The following is a 19,710-nucleotide window of genomic DNA, read 5'->3' on the forward strand; positions in this document are numbered from 1 at the left end:
TAAAATATAACATAAATATATGATTTTCATAATGACATTAGAATTTTTCATTTGTTTTTAACATTCTGTCTATTATTACACTTAGGGATTGCATCTTCGATATAATTTTGTGGATACTGGTAATGCTGCAGTACGTCTAAAAAAAGGAACAAATTCACCATGCCTACAATGCCATAGTGTAAAACAATTCCTTTTTTTTTCAGTATCCCACAGTATAGAAAAAAAAGCCAAAAAAAGTAAAAGAACTAAATTTTCATTCTCTATAATATATGTGGTAAGAGCAATTTATGTGAATATCTTCCTGGATCAGATGAAGTAATGCTAGACGAAGTGGAAAAACAGAAAGAGCGGCCAAAACAAGGAAAAAAACAAAAACAGGAACAGCAAAAAACTCAAAAAGACAAGGAAAGGGGGAAAAGTCGGTGCCGTAAACATTCGAGGCCGAGGCAAATTATTAGCAATCAATGGTCCCGATTGCCATGCTTGCTTTCTTATCTATCGACTATCGACGCAATAAGTCGCTGCGTTAACAAAAATTTGCGGCAAATATCAAGTGAGGAAAAACATTCCTACATACATTGGGTTAGGAAAAATGGGAAAAAGTAATGATATGTCCTAAAAATGCCGAAATTATTGCAATAGATACGTAACATCCGCAAAACTCCAATGATGAAACAATTAATATATAATGACACCGTTATGAAATGTACGCATAGGAATATTATCAAAAAAAAAAAAAAAAAAAAAAAACGTAAATCGAGTATAAGGAAACTAAGTTTTGATAAATATTATGGAGGCAACGAATGTTTGGTTTATCAAGAACGATAACTGCAGCGAGCTTAGATGCCACTTACTGGTCTCTACGTTAAGCGTCTTATTATACAAGAATTTTAAATTCTTGATTAAAAACCATTTCAAATTGCGCTAAACTAAAATTAAGGACTGACCAGATTTTAATATTTTATTATTCATTTATTTAATTTTCTACTTCTGGACTATAAATAATAATAATTAAATATGAATGGACGCCGTGTAGAATAACACATATGTGATATCGAAAATTAAATAAAATGTGTATATGTGTAAGCAAATTAAATGTAAATGTATATATATATATATAAGAAGTAAATTTATTAAAGATATGTATAATAAACTGCAACATAATTTTATTTAATAAAAAATCTTTTCATGAAAATTTTCACTGAAACTTCCCGAACCATTTGGCGAACATAAACTTTGGAATTCTTCAATGTGTATGAATGAAATAAGCGAAGGGAAGAAATCAAATTATATTTGCTACATAGTTACTGCTGTTTTCTCTGTTTTTTCAAACATATATAAAATTATATGCATACCATAGCCTAAGAGCCATCACTTAAAAGCACAGAATTGTATTTGCTTTTGCTTTACGAAAGTTTGAGAGAATGTGATGCTAAAATTAGTCACGCCTACTCAATATTATAGAGTATGGAAAATTAGTTTTCACCTTCTTTTTTTTGGTCTTTTTTAAGAAAATGGCGATGGCGATGGGTAAAGGCATAACACTGAACGATGGGACTACACGAATAGGAGATATGCCCTGTGATTTTTTTTGGCGATCATATCTAGAAGAAAAGAATAAACAAAATTTAAATGTAAATCATTGATGCAATGTTAAAACCACAAATAAAGAAGAAAAAGTTTCAGATGCGTCCTTATGTGAAAAATAAACAAAAATTCTTTTACAACAAGCGAATGCTTTAAATGAAATCGATAGGGTTCAAACCTAATCATGGCAAGTTCGCAGCCAAATTCGAACAACAAGTTCGCAATAAGCAGCATAATTACTTTACAAAAGAGTGCATGAGCCATCACACAGTCGAATATTGTTCACTTACTTGTTAAGATTCAAAGCATCTATGAAATACAACAAAATGGATTTTCTGAAAAATGTACAGTAACTTCTTCTCTCAAAGTCGTCAAGCTCTCGTACGATACGAAAGACGAAAACTCTACGATCATATTTTGTATTGATAGTGATCGATTTATTTCGTACGACGTCGTTTGACTTCCCATTCGGAATATTTGCGATATTTTCAAAAGGAAATGTATAAATAAACCAAAGCAAATATAAAATTTGAAAAATAATTTAGTGAAAAAATTGAAATCAATGAAATCAAAACAAAATATATATATATATATATATACATATAAAGAAAAGTTTAATAAATATAATTTCAAGTATATGACTGTTTATTTAAATTGTCTAATCCTTCTTTTCTTAATATTTAACTTGATATTTATAATTTCCATATTAAATTCAACTCTGTGTACGCCACCAACAGACCCTATATATCGCATTTTTAGAGTACTTTTTGAAATAGTTTCTAGTAATCTTATATTTCCACCATTGGTTTCCTAAATACTTCTTCGTCTATTTTTTTTTTTTTTTTTTCTGGCATCAACGGTAACAGCACCAAAAATAATTATTTGATTTTATTATTTTTGCCAACAATTAGGAATTTCCGAGAATAATCTGAAATAATCTTCCAACAAATATTTACTTGAATTAATACCGATATTTTACTTTACTTCCCCTTTGAACACGAACTTTGATAGTTGTTTTGATTTATGACATTTATTATTCGATATCGAATAAACACTGACAAGCTATCGAGTACTAAGTGCTAACCGTTAAAAAGTGCTCGTTAATGAAAACCGTCATCGAGTTTGCTCAAAAACGAGAGCTGTAAGCCGGCTGCAGAGAAAATATATTATTGCTGTTCGGGGCTGGGATTATGGGAGTCTTTGTCGGTAGCCATCTTTACCTTAGCACCGTAAAATTAATACAAACGTAAAGTAACTTTTTTTCTTTTTTTATGTCCAATCCAAGCAACCTGATGAATTTATTTGTAAAATGTGAAATCAAGTTTTATTACTGTCAAGAAACTCTCGACTTTTAAGTGACTTTGACGCGATTTTTTGTTCCTCATTTACTCTTTGCACAATATTTATTTGATTCGACGATGAGTCGTTTTGGGATCTAATGCATAGATTCACACCTTACTTCTCGCAATTATGCATTTTATAACGTTCTGATAATCGGGAAATTATTGTTTCACAAATGTTGGACTAATCGAAAAATTTACCATAAAATGTTTATAAAAACGCGATACGCAACTCTGCAACAATTATCTGCGACCAATGTACAAAAAATTATTTTCAAGACTTCATAGTGTCTGTGAAGCATAAGCATTCGCTTGTGTGCCACCGGTGTCCTTAATGTGTTAAATGAAAATTTTTGTTATTTTATCGGCCAACGAAGGACGGAGAAGGAGATAAATCGAACTCTCTTTTTATACAAATTGCTTTTGAAACAAAATTTGATTTAAAACGCGAGTTAAAAAAGAAAAAAAGTTCTCTTTTTACACGAATTGTTTTGGTTTAATACGATTTTTAATATTCTACGAATTTTTTTTTTTTTTTTGATTGTTTCTATGAATTGAAAATTCATTCTCACTCCTCACAAATATACATTGTAACATCGCGTCATATTTTTCACAATTCGATTATACGCGTATATGATTGAAATTCCCCGAAGTGTACATATGGACTCAAGACGTAATGTATTTTTTTTACGCAATTTAGTTTGTTTCTCTCACCGTATAACTTAACACATTTTTCATAATATATTTAATGAATTGAAGTGTGTAAGCACGAAATAAATTGAACTCTTATACGAATTTTTTTAACATTAACATATATATTCTACTTTTTAGTTGTTTTTGTAGGCCTGGAAACAATCATTTAGTCAATATTTTTTTTCACGCGAACTTGTTTCGAACATTTGGATCTACCGTATAAAAAGAGAATTGAGGGTGTACTCCTTTTATCAATGTCCGTCTAAAATAATGCGTCGAAAAAAGTGGCTCAATCCGTATCATTTTCAATCGTGTTCGTCCCCGAGCCAAAAACATCTCGATGCACTAAATTTCATCTCAATATATTTCGAAAATATAGACAAGCAAAAGTCAAGCGACGAATAAATAGAGTTTGCTTAATCGGGACACGAATCAGATATTTTTGATGATCAGCCATCTGATGCTTTTACTTCGTAATGACTCATCCATAATAAAATATCTGTAACTTTTGTTTACTGACAAGAAGAAAACTAATCGCGATAATCCCGAAAGACGATCGCAATTGAAAACTTACACAATTTATTGTCAATATGTAAATAATGATTTTTCTTCCATATATCATTGTTAGGTAATATAATTGTATATGTTTTCAATAATTTTTAATTAAAGTTATAATGTTATGCATATACATAATAATAATAATAATAATAATAATATATAATAATAATAAAAAATACATTTTTTCGCAAATTTATATTAAATGTGGTATTTCGCTTGTATTTGATTTCTGATAGATATTCTGTATATCAACTGTACCCTTCAGTTCGGATAATCTGAAGCGAAAATAACATATATGTATGTACATTATAAAATTCAATTATTTAGCACATTTTGATGAAAACTCACTTTTCGGAACCGTCTGTTTGATTGGATCGTTCTAAAAAAAAAAAACAAAAACAAAAAACTGAGATGAATGGATTGCCTTATACCATTTGTATTTATACCAAAAATTGGCCATTGGCGAAAGCTATTTTTTTTTTTTTTTTTCTTTGAATATGGCTAAACTGGCTAAATCAACTCGGAATTTCACGCCGAGCAAGAACATGTATACTTTATATAGGATCTCTGAAGTCTCCTTTTGAGTGTTGCATATATTTTTTGGAAAACAAAAACAAAATGGGTATAACCCCATCATCTTACGGTGATGGGTATAAAAATTAATTTACTCACCCATAAAAATGCAAAAAAAGTAAAAAAAAAAAAAAAAGTTATAGTCGATGATAAAATTCTTCGGTGATGAGCATAAAAATCAGTCGATGAGTTGCATTCTGCAGATTTAATGGATTTTTCCGTTAAACTCAATGACTTTTATCGATAAAAATCTGATTAAATATTCAAAAAATTTATCATTATGGGAGTGTGAGTTTCAGAAAAAAATTTTTAGCTTGGAAGAGGACAACTTTACCTTTATCAAGTACCTTGAAAGTACCTTGTAGCGCTCAATCAATTTGATGTAACGCTGTATCAATCGTTAAAGAGTTACTTATGATCTGCTAATATTCAAAACATCTAAAGTCTATGAACCAATATGTCTATGTGTGAGCTGTTTCTGCACCCTCAGTGTTTCTGAGTTTAAATTTTAGGGATCGTCTCTTGCCGAGACTTATTAGCATCTTAAGAGACGGACAGACTTGGCGCTTATGATGACGAGCAGAGTAGGAAAACAAGTTACACCTTGTCCTACCAAAAGTACCCTTACCAGGGAATGATATATAACGAATCCTCCCAACAACTGCAACATTCTATCATCACTACACTCTGTTGCAGTAAATTTACGAATTTCTTTACAATCTTTTATCCTAGAAAAATGTATCTTAATTTTTTTTTTTGCCAAACGGATAAAAATCTTGAAGTGTTTCTTCTATGTATTCGCACGAAAAAATTTCATAATTATATTGCAACTTACTTGTCGATTTCACCGATAATGCCTCATTAATATGCAACTTTGGGGCGTTTACGACAAGTTGTCCGGTAATTTGAGAGCGCTGCGTGCTAGCCTCGGACGGTTTGACTTCCTCAGTTAAGGCTATTTGGAAAATTTTCCCCTTGACCGTAACACGTATATAATTAACTTCAACGTCAACTTTAATATAAGATGTATCCAAATATCTGAATAGAAAAATCGCAAAAGATTATGTGTTTTTTAGATCGAACTTATGCTTATGCTTACTTATAAACATCCAACTTTAATATATATTGGGAATCTTCATCGCTTAGCTTGAACGGTAATTGGGGTTTATTCATATTGTATGGACGTCCGCAAGGTGCAAATAATTGCACTACTTTTTTTTGTAATACTTTCTCGTTCTTTGTTGTCGTTCCCTTTTCTTGACCTTGACGATGATATTTCGCAATTTCATAACGTATTTCGGGACAATGTTCACTCTTCGAGTCCCAAAAAGTTTTCATTTTTTCATGTTCATCTTCTATGCTCGACATATGATGTACAAGATTTTCTTTTTGCTGAAGAAATCGTAATTTTTGTTCATCACGTTTCATTGCATAATCAATTTGACATTGAACAATAATAACGCGATATTCTTTTAAATTGTGTTTAGCTTGTAATTTATGAGTTATAGTAATCTCTTCACCATCTAATTCGTCCAATTGCGGCAACGTGCCTATAACATACTTACGATAGTTTGGATAATCACAGCACGGATTGCCGGTTAAAATTAAATTCTTTAAATTATAATTATCGCGAAGACTTTCAATAGAAGTCAGTTCACCGATAAAATTTAATGTTAAATCCAATTTATTCAACGATTCCAATTTTTCCAAGTTTTCAATACGTTCGATATTGTTCACAGCCAGATTCAGATATTCGAGACTCTTCAACTTGAATACATTTTCAATTTTCGCTATAAGATTCGATTGTAGGAGCAAAATTTTCAAATCTCGACACCAATTTTGTAAATGCTCAATACGTTCGATATCCTCCTGATGCAACGATAATTCCTCTAATGTGCTAATAAGCAATTCATTGTGCTCAGATTTTCTGCGTACCAGCTCTTCAGTTACTACATTTAAATAATAAAAAAAAAAAAAAAAAAAAAAAAAAAAAATTTTATTATATAAGATTAAAACCCAAACAATTGCGATGAATTGCATACTTTTGACCATTTTTACTGAAAACAAATAATACAACAATAATTTTTATATAAAGTCACTGGTTGGAAAAAAAAAACAAAACATTGACGTTTCTCTTCGATCACATAAACAGTTGCCATGGTTTCATAATGCAATTGCTGATATATGTATTAAAGCAAAGATACGAATATAGTATAGGAAGCGTGAAAGTATTTCCGAGCACTTGCCACAACCATTCAGTCAGATTGGACGGACGTTCGCAATAATCTACCTCCGAGTGCGTCCTTCCGGTCCATCGCGTTATGTTTGTTGCTCTTTACCATCGCTATTGCCCTATCCTCCTTGTCAGGCCTGTTTTATTATGGCTTCTTGAGAGCGGGTCGTTGTTGCAAAACCGTTTGTGGATACGCCTCATTTCATCTCAAAACAAACATCGATTGACATGGCGCCGTAGCGTTTGCAATAGCGGTATCCTCCATTGCATAGAGTTCGCATATCTGGCTTCGTATGACAAGGCGATATATTGCCGGCAGCTTCTGATGCACTGATTTGCACGGTGAATGCACCCACAGGCCAAATCGGCCTGAAACAAAAGCGCTCAGTGGAGCGGAAACTGAACGCAACTTTGTTGTTTTTTTTTTGAATTTTTGAATTTTTGCTCGTTACTCAAAAATTGCAAAATTTAAAAACTTGGAATTTTCTACATATATTTTACGAAGCACTCTACTCCTTACGTGCAAAAAATGGAAAACATCCGCCATACACACACAAAGTTACATTTGATTAAATTCAATTTTTTTTTTTTTTTTCAAACTTTTTTGAGATTTAATGCTTATTTATCATAAGATAAATAAGACCGAATATTGCACTCCTTAAATGAAGATAAATTTTCTGCCTAAAAATGGATTAATTTTAAAACGAATGTGTTTTCTTACCACCGATAACACCGATATGGGTATCAAATAAAAGAATGCGGTGAGTAGAAGGCGAAAAACATAGTGATGGATTGGCGAGATTCAGATTCCGCCCAATATAACTTTCTTATCTTCTTCTTCATATTGTTTTTTTAGAACATATCGAATGCACTTTTTCGCTGTCTCGCAAAAATCAATCAAGTGTACATATAGCGAGTTTCAGTCAGCTTAACCTCTATCTATTTTCAACTGAACATAAAAATTTTACAGCTATTGTGGACGCGGCTCTTAAAAGATAAATTTTATCTTAGAAATTTACAAAGTATCTCTGTGAGAGAGCATATGCCAAGTTTCAACTTTCTATGTTAACTCTTTCAAATGCAACAGATATTAGATTCACAACGTTATCCTGATTAAATGTATTACAGTGGATCGCTCTATAAGAGGGATTCGTATTACACGGCGGAAAAATTGTGACCGCGTTTGTATAACACGCGTCAAAAAATAGGACAGAAAATAAGTATTGATAAATTTTTATATATTGCCCTCTCTCTCCCTCTCCATCTGTCTACCTATCTAACCCTTTTTTTCGTTCTTGTCTCGTTGTTGTGAAAAACGGAAAGATGTATTATTCAAGGGCCATGCAAATTGTTGTCATGTTACGTCTTAAAATTTGATTATTTAAAGAAAATTATTTTAAATATAGTAAATTTGCTTTTGGAAGCTGGAATGCCTTATGTCTGCATTTGTATCATCGAAGTGACTCATGCAAAATAAGTTTATATAATATCGAAAGAGTTTTTTCGTATTTAACGATACATATACATAAATCAACTTATAAACCATAAGACACAAGAAGAAAATTTAGAATATTCGCATCCCCTGCCAATGAGCAATCAAAAAACATTAAATACACCCAAATCTTTTTTTGCACGGTAAATGCGTTCCTTAGAAATTCGTGAAAAAGAGGTGTAAAAATATACATACGACACGTGGTAAGTTTAGTGATATGTTCCAAAATTTTAAAAAATCGTGTAAGATGAAGAAATTATATAATTTTTGCAAAAAATCGTGCAAAAAAAGATATGTCGCGTATATTTAACGCAAGTAACCGATTGGATTAAAATGAAGAATTCCGTTCGTCCGCTATTAACGGCCAAGTAGAAGTAAAGCAAATCACTAACTTATGCGTGGGCATAAATCGACTGACTTGTGATTACAATATTCTTTCAATTGTATTTTTGTTGTTTTATAATAAAATAAATATTCGTTGAGACACTGTCAAAATTAAGATTTAAAAAACCTCTCCTTTTTTTTTTTTTTTTTTTTTTTTTTGGGGTTAGAAAAAAAAAAAAAGTGTAAAAAAGTGTATTTTTTTTTATTTTTATATATCGTTTTTTTTCAATCTTTTGTAAAAAATATCGTGTAAAAAAAGAGTTAATAGGTGTGTAAGCGCGATTAATAAATAAACACTTGAGACAGAAATTAGAGTAAAAAGATTTTATTTCTTTCTAAAAATTAATTAAAATAAATTTATTCAGATATTATAGCACACACACACACACACACACACACACACATACACATACCCATAATGCATATATTATGAGGGCCATTTTTGCCCAAAATCTGTTGCTGGAGTAACTCAGCGGCTCCATGATATTTGTTTCGCAAGACATTTCTTTGTTTCATTTTTTGTATAAAATATCGTTGTAAGTAATTTATAAATGAGTTTTTATTAAAATAAATTCATTTTCACACTTTATCCTATATTTTCTATTTATTCTTAGTAATTTTTGATATTTTCTTTTGCTTACATGCAAAAATTTTCTTTCTGAAGATGAGTTTCTTTGTTCTGCTTAAAATGAAAAATTAATTTTCTCGATTCAAGGATCGATCTATGACCACTGTCACGGTGACCGCACCAGTCAGACCAAAACGTCCACTCTTTAACTCACCCCGCGACCAACTCCCTTTCTCTAACTTACTCTAGCACTCACTAACCTAACTAAACTTTGGCTTAAGCTAATTATTCTCAATTTCCCTGTACCTAATGCTAACTTGGTTGTTCCTCACAATATATAATTTCTCGTAAACGTAAATTGTTATTAACAATTTTGTTAATAGACACTATGTGTCTTTTAATTAAAATTCTCACGCATACTATTGCACGATGCTCGAATTTGTTTGCTTGCATTGCCGTTGCAGTTTGTCATTTTCACATCAATTGTTTTGCACTAAACTAGAAATTTAATGAAAATTAAATTAATTAGCAAAAAAAAAAAATCAACATCAACAACAGTTTCTCTCCTTTACATTTTCATTAATATTATTATGTACAGTGCTTGAGGAATCTTGTAATATAGTAAGAGAGCAACAAATACATCACTTGGGCGGGACGTTTTTCTTATTTAGTTATTTAAAAAAAAAAAAAAAAAAAAATACAAATAAATTTTTAATTTAAATTAAATATATAAATATATAAATATTTGACTATAAAGACGTGAGAAACTGCTATGTTTATTATATATATATATATATATATATATTAATATATTATTAAAGCATATAGCGAACACAGCATTCATTTGACCATCAAAAGTAAAGTAAAGATTGATTTATTTTTAGAAAAATGAGATAAAGCATTTAATTACATGAATTAGATTTAGTTACTTTGCTTATCTTAGTTATCTTGTGTTGCTTACAAAAAGTTGAAGTAACATTATTATCTATCTATCTATCTATCCCATCGTTCAAATTTGTGAACATAATTCTAAATTTCAAAATATACGCAATGACATCGAATAACGATATACTTAAGGAATGTGATAAAGCAGTTTTAACATCATTCTTGGATATATTAAAGAAACATTTACCGCGTGAAATACGTAGCTATAATACAATTTATAATTATTGGTATCATTACGATAAAATTAATGAAAATCGTGCAAACTTAAAATCCGATCGTTGGAATTTTCAATTTTATCGTCATCGTTATGGTAAAATGGAGAATTGCACGCTTATTAGTATAAGCGGATTGAAGGTAAAGGATTCAAAGTAAGACAGAATTACTTTTTACACCCATCACCCATCACCCATCACAAATGACGGCCATATATTCATCTTTATCAAAACGTTAGCAAAGCAAAGCAAATATCCTAAAGATACTAAAAAGTGTACATATATATAGTCTTGATCAGCATCAAATTGTAAATCGATTTCAATAGGTTTGTCCATCAATCTGACTATGGGAATTATTCGCCTGGGCGTAAAAATGCATCAATCAGCATGAAATTTGGCGCAAAAGTTTGAAAATTCGCACGTACACGACGACGGTATTGAAATTGAGCGAAATCGATTAAAGGCCACGATTACAGTGCAGCGTAATCTGAGACCAACTAACTCTATTTGGAAAGGAAAACTTTAGTTTTTTTTTTTTAGTTTTTTGCTCACAAGTGATATAACGATAACAATGTGAGTGTGTGATGCTGAAGCAATTGTATGAAAATGATAAAAATCGGCCACGCCTTCTTAACATTTATAAAATATTAAAATTACGTTCTTTTATGAAAACGTTTGCTGCATCGAAAACGAAACTTCGGAGACAATACAAACTGTACACATTATTGATCCGTATTAGACGGTGATGGGTATAAAACGTTCGATCAAGGTCGAATAAATATTTTCTTACTAACCTTTCTATATAAAATATTATTCGATATATATATATATACATTTTTTTTTTTTTTTTTTTCTGTCTTTCAATAAAGGATTATGTTATCGGATTATTTACTTTAGAGCCAAATGGCGCAGAGTTAATGGAATGCATTCAGGAAACGAAATTAATTAATTGGCAGCATAAATTTTTAGATATAATGTGCAATGAACAGTATTTAGATTTAGTTAAGGGAATTGTTCAAAAAAAATGTGACGATTGGCTTGTTCTTCCCGTGGAAAACATTATGTGGATTAGCAAAGAGAAAATTGATAAACTTGTATATAATATGTAAGTAATACAATGGAAAAATGTTTCGAAAAATTTCTTTATTATTTTGTTTATAGCACATTACCGAGTGGGATTCGTATAGCTCCACTAAATTCGAATAAGCATTCAGAAATTATTGCTAATCATTGGTATTATAAATCGGAAAATACTTTTTACCTTGTAAAGGAATCTATAGAGTTCAATGGTGGATTGGGAATCTTTTGTCAAAACTCTAATGGACAACCCATATGTTGGCTGGCGACAAATGAATTTTTTACACCAGGGTACTTGCTTGCACTAATTTAATTGAATTGCATTTAATCTATGAATTTTTTTTTTGAATATCTTTAACGAGCGCACATATTTCAGTTTTCTTTATACAATAGAATCGGAAAGACGTAAAGGTTTCGCGAAATTTCTATTAGCTGCCGAGTTGAAGCGTTTATGTATACAGCATGGCTTAGATATGTACAGTTATGTTTCGAATGAGAATGCAAACTCACTCAAGTTACACGAGCAATTAGGCTTTGAGGCAGTGAATCGTTTAACATGGCTTGAAAAAACAATAACTTAATGATTAAATTTCTATTTTTATTACAATATCAAATGTTTTGTATTTATTAAAAATAATAATATGTTAATTAAAAAAGTTTTCTCAATCGTTAATTCACGAATAAATTAAGATGATTATGAGCGAATTCACGAAAATCAATAATAGACAAATTTTGTGTTCCATACGATTGTTGCTTTTAATTAAGTTATTAAAAATTCGAAAATTGCGATAATTTTAATATTTACTCCAGCATTTTTATATATCTTCAGGATCGAATGCACACTATAAAGTTAATAATCATTATTAATATGTAGATAGAGAGATAACGCTATCTTTTTTATTTATTATGCGTGATTGTAAAATATACTTAAGTAATTCAAAATATTCAAGGGCAGTGTACAAAATTTTATAAAAAGATCTCGAAAAATTGCGACCAATAGCTTCAATACAATTTTTTTGTACATCGACACACATCATTCTTGGCGAAGACTTCAATGGTACACATTGCTGGTGTAGTGATCATCTCTCGATCTCTTGAAAACTAAAATCCTTGAGAGCTTTAAAGCTTTAAATAATTTAAAGCTTACTGCTTAGATACGTACGGGATCTATGCCTTTGATCTAACTTTTAGGAATTCAGCTTTTTTTGCCCTTCTAGTAAGGCACTATAAACGTTTCGATTGGTAAAGGTCGACGCTTTCTCACCTTTTCTGAAAGTTACAAGAATTCTGTGCAGAAAATATATAAAACTTTATCTATGCTATGCGCAATGAATGGCTATGCACTTTATTAAAGCAATTAAACTCAATTAAATGAAATCTAATCGATTTCTGGGCAGCGCTTAACGTTTTCGAGGACATTATGAGAAAGTCTCGAAAGGCTTCTTCAGTCTTAAGTCTAGATGTAACATCATCGAACTAATGACTTATGACAATCAGAATTGCCTCTAAAAAAGCTGCAACCGCGTAAAGAGCATTAGTCCCGTCAGAGGGCGAATTTGTACATACAACAACAACATATAGGTATATAGGAATATAGAATACTAAAAGGTTCGACTGAATTAACACGCTCAAGTCCCCATCATATCCGTAATGTTATTTCTAGTGAGTTGCCTGTCCCCTCTCTCTCTCTCTCTCTCACTCTCTCTCTCTCTTTCTTTCTTTATGTTAAGGGATTAATCGAAGTAATGAACCCTCCCTTTTTCGAAAAATTTTGTATCTCTTGGTGATGAAGTCTCGCATAGCTAAATATTTCGTTATTAAGAACTTTGTCATATTTTTGATAAGAATTTTGCTATCAATAAATGTAGTTTTGATGAGCATCCTCGAAACGATATCCACGCGATAAATAAGTCAAATGACGAAGGGTCTTGTGTAAGGTTTTTATGCTAAGAAAAACTTGTTCTTTATTACAATAACGCTTATGATATATACGCCAACGATCGATCTGTCGAACATAATCTGCTCAGCTGCCCAGTAGTTAAGCGTCTATCCGAAACCTTAGAAATAAAGTGTTGGTAGAAATTTCTTCCACTTTTATTGAATTGCTTGCCATCACACATTTTGTAAAGATAACCGTCACGAATGGTCACAACAAATTTGTTATCTTTTCTGTGAGCAAAACAGCTAAGCTGTTTTAATCATAGTAAGTAAGAAGAGATCTAGATACGTATTTGTAATACGCGAGATATTATATGAATCTCAGAGTAAAAACAACCATCTGGTATGGCTGTCATAGTAGATTTTTATACCGTACATCGCTTGTGGTACAAGGTATATTATGTAAATACGCTTGTATGTAACATCTAGCAGGGCTTAAGATCCACCTTTCATTACATCGACCGATTCAGAATCACTTGCCGAATCAGTCTAAGCTTGTCTGTCGGTTTGTCCGTCCGTCCGTCTTGGATTCTTGTATTCAATCTACAGATCGTAATTTCCGACATATTTTGTTGAAATTTAATATACCGACATGCTTTAACCCAAGGACGAATCTTGTTGAAAATGATTCAGATTGGAACACTTTTTCGACCACTTCCCGTATATAAGACCTTATCTTGAGAAGTGAGTTATATCAGTGACTGTCTTAAGCGAAATGGTGTAGGGTATTTGAAGGTCGGCCGCCCTATTATATTCACTTATTAAATTTGTGTTTTAATATCTCAGCTAAATGAAGAGTAAAAGATTAAATTAATTAAAAGTCCACACTGATAATGAATAGTCGATAGTGATTTACTTTGGGAAATGTGGAATAAAAAATTGCTTAATTTTTCTTGCAAAGAAAATTTGCAATAAATGTTCAATTCCGAGGCTTCTACTTACAATTTGACGGAAGGCAAGTCATTTTCATTGTCAATGCTACGCATAAGATAAGGGAAAGCATAGTAATAAGAGCATTTGTGTAAATAATACAAAAAAAGAGGAATCATTGTGAGTTTAATAATTTAATATGTTCCCGAAAATGTACTAAAAAGCTCGGGCAATTACTCAATGAGCTAATGAGTTCATTAGACAACCGGCTACGCCTCAACTCAATACATAAGTAACTTTTTCCTTTTCTTTTTTTTTTTTTTTAAATAAATATATATATATATATATATATAATTGTTTATTAAGATGAATCTGCAATTTCACATATACATAAATATTGCTTTCAGCTTTGAATTTTCAATCTGTTCTATTACATTACATATAAAGATATATAAAACAATTCGTACACATACACAAGTTCATTTGATTTATAAAATAAAACATTTTGTGAATAACGATAAATTATTGCTTTTGTTAGCAAAAAATAATTTTTTTTTTTTTTGCTTTTGTTTTTCGTTAAATATAAAAACATTTGTTCAGTGATTCCAAAAAAATACTCATATCTGTACAAATTTAGATACATTAAAATTTTGTAACAATACTTACTGTGGTACGATAATAAATTAATCACAATTGTAATTAGGTAGGTCAACAAAAGCTAACATTACAGAGATATGAATCAAAAACCTTTTCTATCTATGTACAAACTGATTATGAAGAAAACAGGTATCCAACATATGTTCTAAATATAAAGGGAGCAAAATATTACATAAAAATATATTTAAAGCGTAAAGAAGGTGACAATCGATCGTCTTTGCCGCATTTTTTTTCTATTCTTTTTTTTTTTTTTTTTTTTAATACACATTGTTTATGCAAAAATTATTGTATGTAAAAATAATTTCACCTTATATTAATATAGAAATTATAAATTTTTCCGTAGATAATTGATGAAAATATGCTTTACACTTAATGCGTTTTTCATAGATGTTATGATAGCATTTAGAAGATTAATTTTTGATACGCGTAATCATAACGGAATTTGGTTGGTTGGATACATAATATAAACGGAGTATTTCGCGAGGCCAGTTTTTATAATCGAATATCGAAAATTATCGAAATATTTCAAATTTTTCTAAATTTATAAATTATAGTTTCGTTCTTCTCAAGGGTTTTAGTATTTAGCACTAGAAACTAGAAAAAGATTTCCGAAATTCTCTTCTTCTTATAAATTACATAGGGAATAACAAAACTTAAACGCCCGCTAAGGTTATAGACATAATTAAAAAGTGTAATAAAAAATGTTGTTAAAATTTTGTCTAAAAAGGTTACACAAATTTACTTATTCTAAACGAATAAAATATGCGTTGTGCTACCATTCTGTACGATCCCACTGCCAGTAGCTAATAAGCTATTCTTTTTGCCCATGGTGTAGCCATTTGGTTTAGTGGTGTTCATATGATAAGAATCTTGATTTCGTAGGGTTGTATATTTTTTTAAATTACCATTCTGAACAGCTACTGGTAATAATTCACGTTCTTTTGAGTAATGTTTTGCTCTATTATAACAAAGCACACCAAGGATAGCCAAAGTCATACCGAAACAATTTATCCAAGTAACTGGATTCCCTAGTATTATTAATGATACTCCAATTACAAAAATACGCTTCGACGCACTAGCTACGGCATAGGTAAGCGGCGTTACCAATGACAACACCGAAAACGCAATTATGTTTTGCAACCAATTCAATACACCATCAACAAAGAGTAATGCTATCACACGATAATCGAAATTGGTCTAAAAAAAGAAAAGGAAAAGCAATTATATAAATGAAAATTTTATGCGACTTATTCATAATAATTTTTAAATAAAAAATTTTAAAAAAATACTAATCATTCTACTAAGAAGGAAAGAAACACTGCGACACTGATGAGAGCCATGCAGTATGTGTAAACAGTTGATGCATTGATTGCTGATATTGTAGCTGTAATTACCTTTAAAAATTGATGTTCACACTTTTAGGAAATCAAAAATTTACCAAAAAATAAAACCTGAAATCTTTTCGAAAAGTTTTTCGCGATTTCTTATACAAAAACTCTCTCTTAATGTGAGTTTTTTTTTTTTTTTTTTTTAATTTTAGAGAATTTTCATAAGTACTTAATTAAGTATCGCAAATATATATATGTCACGATCCGTACATCTGTTCTTGTCGGATTGTCTTCATAAAATTTTGTCTTCACGAATGTGTAATTGCCGTAATAATGTGTTTTGGAAAATATTTTTATCGTTTCGTCATCTCGTCTCATTACAACCTAGTTTTATATAATATATATAGTCTCTGTTTGATAAGTATATAAGTATTCGAGTATATCGCTAAAGTTGATACGGTTAACTGATTAATCAGTCACTCTTGTAGTCACCATCGAAAAATTATTTATTTTGTAACAGTCAGAGAAAAGTATTAGATAAAGTAGATATGTGTGTAACATAGGTCGGTTTCCGTTTCTCAAAGTTTTTGAAGAAGCTAGGAGTAAATATAGAATTTGGCAAACACATTTCGGGTTTGGGCTTACAGTCCAGATTATACGGCATTTGGAAATTAAATATCCAGGGCGTTCTGCGTCGTAGTAGACTCAAGCCTCATCGACCATTATATATATCTCATTTTTTTTAGCTTAAACGCACTGTTATATTGCGATGAACGCTGCAAATGTATGTTATTTTAAAATGAAAAATATTTATATATGCCCATCCGTCTGTAGAGAATGATTACGATGTTTGCGATTTTTCTGGAAGAATAAGTTTGTATATCCGCAGACAAAATTAAAATGAAGGCGAATCGGTCAATCGGTCAAAAGTCAATAATTTCTTTGTCTCTTTCTTAGTTCACAGTTTCAAGATTTTTTTGCTTTTTGGAATGTTCAGTTTGCTTCTAAATTGTTGTGCGTGAAAAACCCATGGCATAGTGAAGCGTTCTTCCACAATATGAATCTTATTTTAACTGCAATACTGTGTAGTGTGCAGTGGATGAGAAAAGCAAAAGCTATCTGTCTTCTGATGATACATATAAAGAAAAAAAAAATGTACACATAAGTCATCAAGTATCATATGTTATTTGAGAATGGAGAGAGCACAAAGATATATATCTGGACCCCAGAATTCTGCATACCACCATTCTACTTTTGGCAATTGCAACTACTACAATACCCTTTAACGGCAAATAATCCAAGCTTTCAATTCTTTCGATTTTCTCTTTTTGTGATAAATGGTTCATATACGTTTCAACGGTTATTTTAAACGAAGTCTCCTGTTTAAATAGCCAACTTAGATGAGGTTGATTTTGTTGAATAAAATGGTTCAAATTCTTATAATAGGTCCTATAATTTGCGCTGTGGGACCGTGAAGCATATTGTAACGCTATTGCATCGTCAGGAAATTCCACTACCCAGAACGGTTTCTATATATATAATAACGACATCGTTCGTTTTGCTTTCTCTTCCAAAGTAAACTTAAGCGTTTAGAGAAACTTATTACAATGATAATGTAATGTAAAAATGCTAGGTTATCAAATTTTTTTCTTTTTCAATCCCTTAAATTTGAAAAAAATTCTTAAAATTTTCAATTACGTAATCAATATATTCATTAATCGTTATACTTACAACAATTGGATGTTTTATTATTTGAAAACTGTCGAGATATAACCAAACTGGCAAAAACATATAAAGCGCCAATTTACCAAGCAAATGCAATAAACGTAGATGATGTATACCTGTGTCTTTAAGAACCTAAAAAATTGATAAATAAAAATAAACAATTAACAAATTTCATAATTGCTCGAAAGGTAAACACTATATTAGTAAGAAATATATTGGATCTCTATTAGCAAAATTTTCTTTACAAAAAACATGTAATAACAACAAAATTCAATTAATATCAATTGATTATTTATGCTATGCCTAAAAAAATACTTTTGCTTATGTATAATGAACTAACTAAAATATTTGTTAACTTACCTTTTTTGAAAAGATATTTTGTAATGAAAATCCCATTGTAGATATAAGAGCTGAAATCAAGCCCATCATATCAAATGAGATTTCGGTCACTGTTGCTATACACACACCCGTTATTATAGGTATCAGGCTTAGGTACACCAAGGTCGGCTGCTTTTCATTAAATATTAAGCGCGTTAATATAACCGTAAATAATGGCATTGTTGCTTTAACTGAAATGCATATATGAGTTTTATTTTATTTGGTTAAATATAAGATCATGAAAGCACAGATCTACCTGTATGTGCATAAGAAACTGGCACTTTCCATAATGATACATGTGAGGCAACAGATGAGAAGAATTTACCAAAAGCCAAAGGTACTATTATACGTAAATAATAATTACGTTCCATGTCCTGGTACTTCCGAATACCCCACAAATTGAAAAAAGGGCCACTATATAATGTGATACTGCACAATTGTATCATAGTCACAGTCATCGGATAAGGGAATTCATTGAGCACCATTTTACCTATCACATTATTGCTGGACGATACTATGTACCACAGGATACATAAGGTAAGAACTATTAAAACATGTCTAGATCCAGCGCGCTTGCTAATTCCCCCGCCACTCTTTAGCATTATGTATTGCTTTTGCCAACACTTCTTCAACCAATCTAATTACAAATTATTAAACTTATGTTGTTATTATGACCAACAACTAATCACTGTTTTATTTTCGTGTTGAGATAGTTTAATGTCAACATTTCGTTTCACTAGTTAAAAAACTTATTCTATTCGAATTTGTTTAAAAAAAATCAGTTCCTGTAAATAATTGGAGAAAGGTTCACTCTCTTTTTATTGACGTGACAAGTTATCTTATAGATAAAAATTGAAGGAAATTTAATTTTGTAATTTAGCAAGAAAAGGTATTGCCAGCTAATAAATATTTTTAATAGAAAGATTTATCTGAAATTCTGCGCTTTCAAATCCAAATTGGAAATGTTTTGGAAAAACTACCAGGAATTGGTAAGATACATGACGATCTAGTGCAATATGCAGAGCATCATGGAAAAAATTTAAGGCAACGATTTTTTAAAGATATCAAAAGATTTTTTTTTCAAATAGAACTATTATTGAAACAATACAAAATAATAAATATTGCGTCATTGTATATTATCGTTGTTGTATA

General features: G+C 30.7%; 3 protein-coding genes across 3 annotated transcripts; 1 reads left to right on the forward strand and 2 right to left on the reverse strand.

Annotated features, from left to right (window-relative positions):
• Positions 1-4,371: 4,371 nt before the first annotated feature.
• On the reverse strand, positions 4,372-9,438 carry LOC119644721 (protein tilB). Its single transcript, XM_038044440.1, has 5 exons — positions 9,274-9,438; positions 5,851-6,700; positions 5,587-5,789; positions 4,527-4,557; positions 4,372-4,453 (listed from the first exon to the last, which is right to left on the reverse strand). Exons 1-5 carry the CDS (start codon positions 9,374-9,376, stop codon positions 4,372-4,374), a joined length of 1,269 nt encoding a protein of 422 aa, XP_037900368.1. The 5' UTR covers positions 9,377-9,438.
• An 861-nt stretch (positions 9,439-10,299) lies between these two features.
• Positions 10,300-12,243, forward strand: LOC119644723. The gene is made up of 4 exons (XM_038044441.1): positions 10,300-10,727; positions 11,455-11,690; positions 11,747-11,953; positions 12,039-12,243. Exons 1-4 carry the CDS (start codon positions 10,479-10,481, stop codon positions 12,241-12,243), a joined length of 897 nt encoding a protein of 298 aa, XP_037900369.1. The 5' UTR covers positions 10,300-10,478.
• A 3,180-nt stretch (positions 12,244-15,423) lies between these two features.
• On the reverse strand, positions 15,424-19,306 carry LOC119636974 (solute carrier family 35 member E1 homolog). Its single transcript, XM_038032741.1, has 4 exons — positions 18,815-19,306; positions 18,541-18,749; positions 18,187-18,312; positions 15,424-16,324 (listed from the first exon to the last, which is right to left on the reverse strand). Exons 1-4 carry the CDS (start codon positions 19,158-19,160, stop codon positions 15,875-15,877), a joined length of 1,131 nt encoding a protein of 376 aa, XP_037888669.1. The 5' UTR covers positions 19,161-19,306; the 3' UTR covers positions 15,424-15,874.
• Positions 19,307-19,710: the final 404 nt, after the last annotated feature.

This window comes from Glossina fuscipes, unplaced genomic scaffold (genome assembly GCF_014805625.2).
Source record: "Glossina fuscipes isolate IAEA_lab_2018 unplaced genomic scaffold, Yale_Gfus_2 0, whole genome shotgun sequence".
In the NCBI taxonomy this organism is placed as follows: Eukaryota; Metazoa; Arthropoda; class Insecta; order Diptera; family Glossinidae; genus Glossina; species Glossina fuscipes.

Bases quoted from the DNA above. Each gene is read 5' to 3' on its own strand.
- LOC119644721 (XM_038044440.1), bottom strand. From the start codon at position 9,376: ATGAAACAAAGAAATGTCTTGCGAAACAAATATCATGGAGCCGCTGAG. The intron at 6,701-9,273 runs GTATGTGTATGT...ATTTAAATGTAG, and splicing joins TCATAATATATGCATTATGG to TAACTGAAGAGCTGGTACGC. The intron at 4,454-4,526 runs GTGAGTTTTCAT...TTTTCGCTTCAG, and splicing joins CAAACAGACGGTTCCGAAAA to ATTATCCGAACTGAAGGGTA.
- LOC119644723 (XM_038044441.1), top strand. From the start codon at position 10,479: ATGACATCGAATAACGATATACTTAAGGAATGTGATAAAGCAGTTTTA. The intron at 10,728-11,454 runs GTAAAGGATTCA...CTTTCAATAAAG, and splicing joins TTAGTATAAGCGGATTGAAG to GATTATGTTATCGGATTATT. The intron at 11,954-12,038 runs GTACTTGCTTGC...CACATATTTCAG, and splicing joins AATGAATTTTTTACACCAGG to TTTTCTTTATACAATAGAAT.
- LOC119636974 (XM_038032741.1), bottom strand. From the start codon at position 19,160: ATGCTAAAGAGTGGCGGGGGAATTAGCAAGCGCGCTGGATCTAGACAT. The intron at 18,750-18,814 runs GTAGATCTGTGC...TATGCATTTCAG, and splicing joins AGTTTCTTATGCACATACAG to TTAAAGCAACAATGCCATTA. The intron at 16,325-18,186 runs GTAAGTATAACG...TTCTTTTTTTAG, and splicing joins TAATAAAACATCCAATTGTT to ACCAATTTCGATTATCGTGT.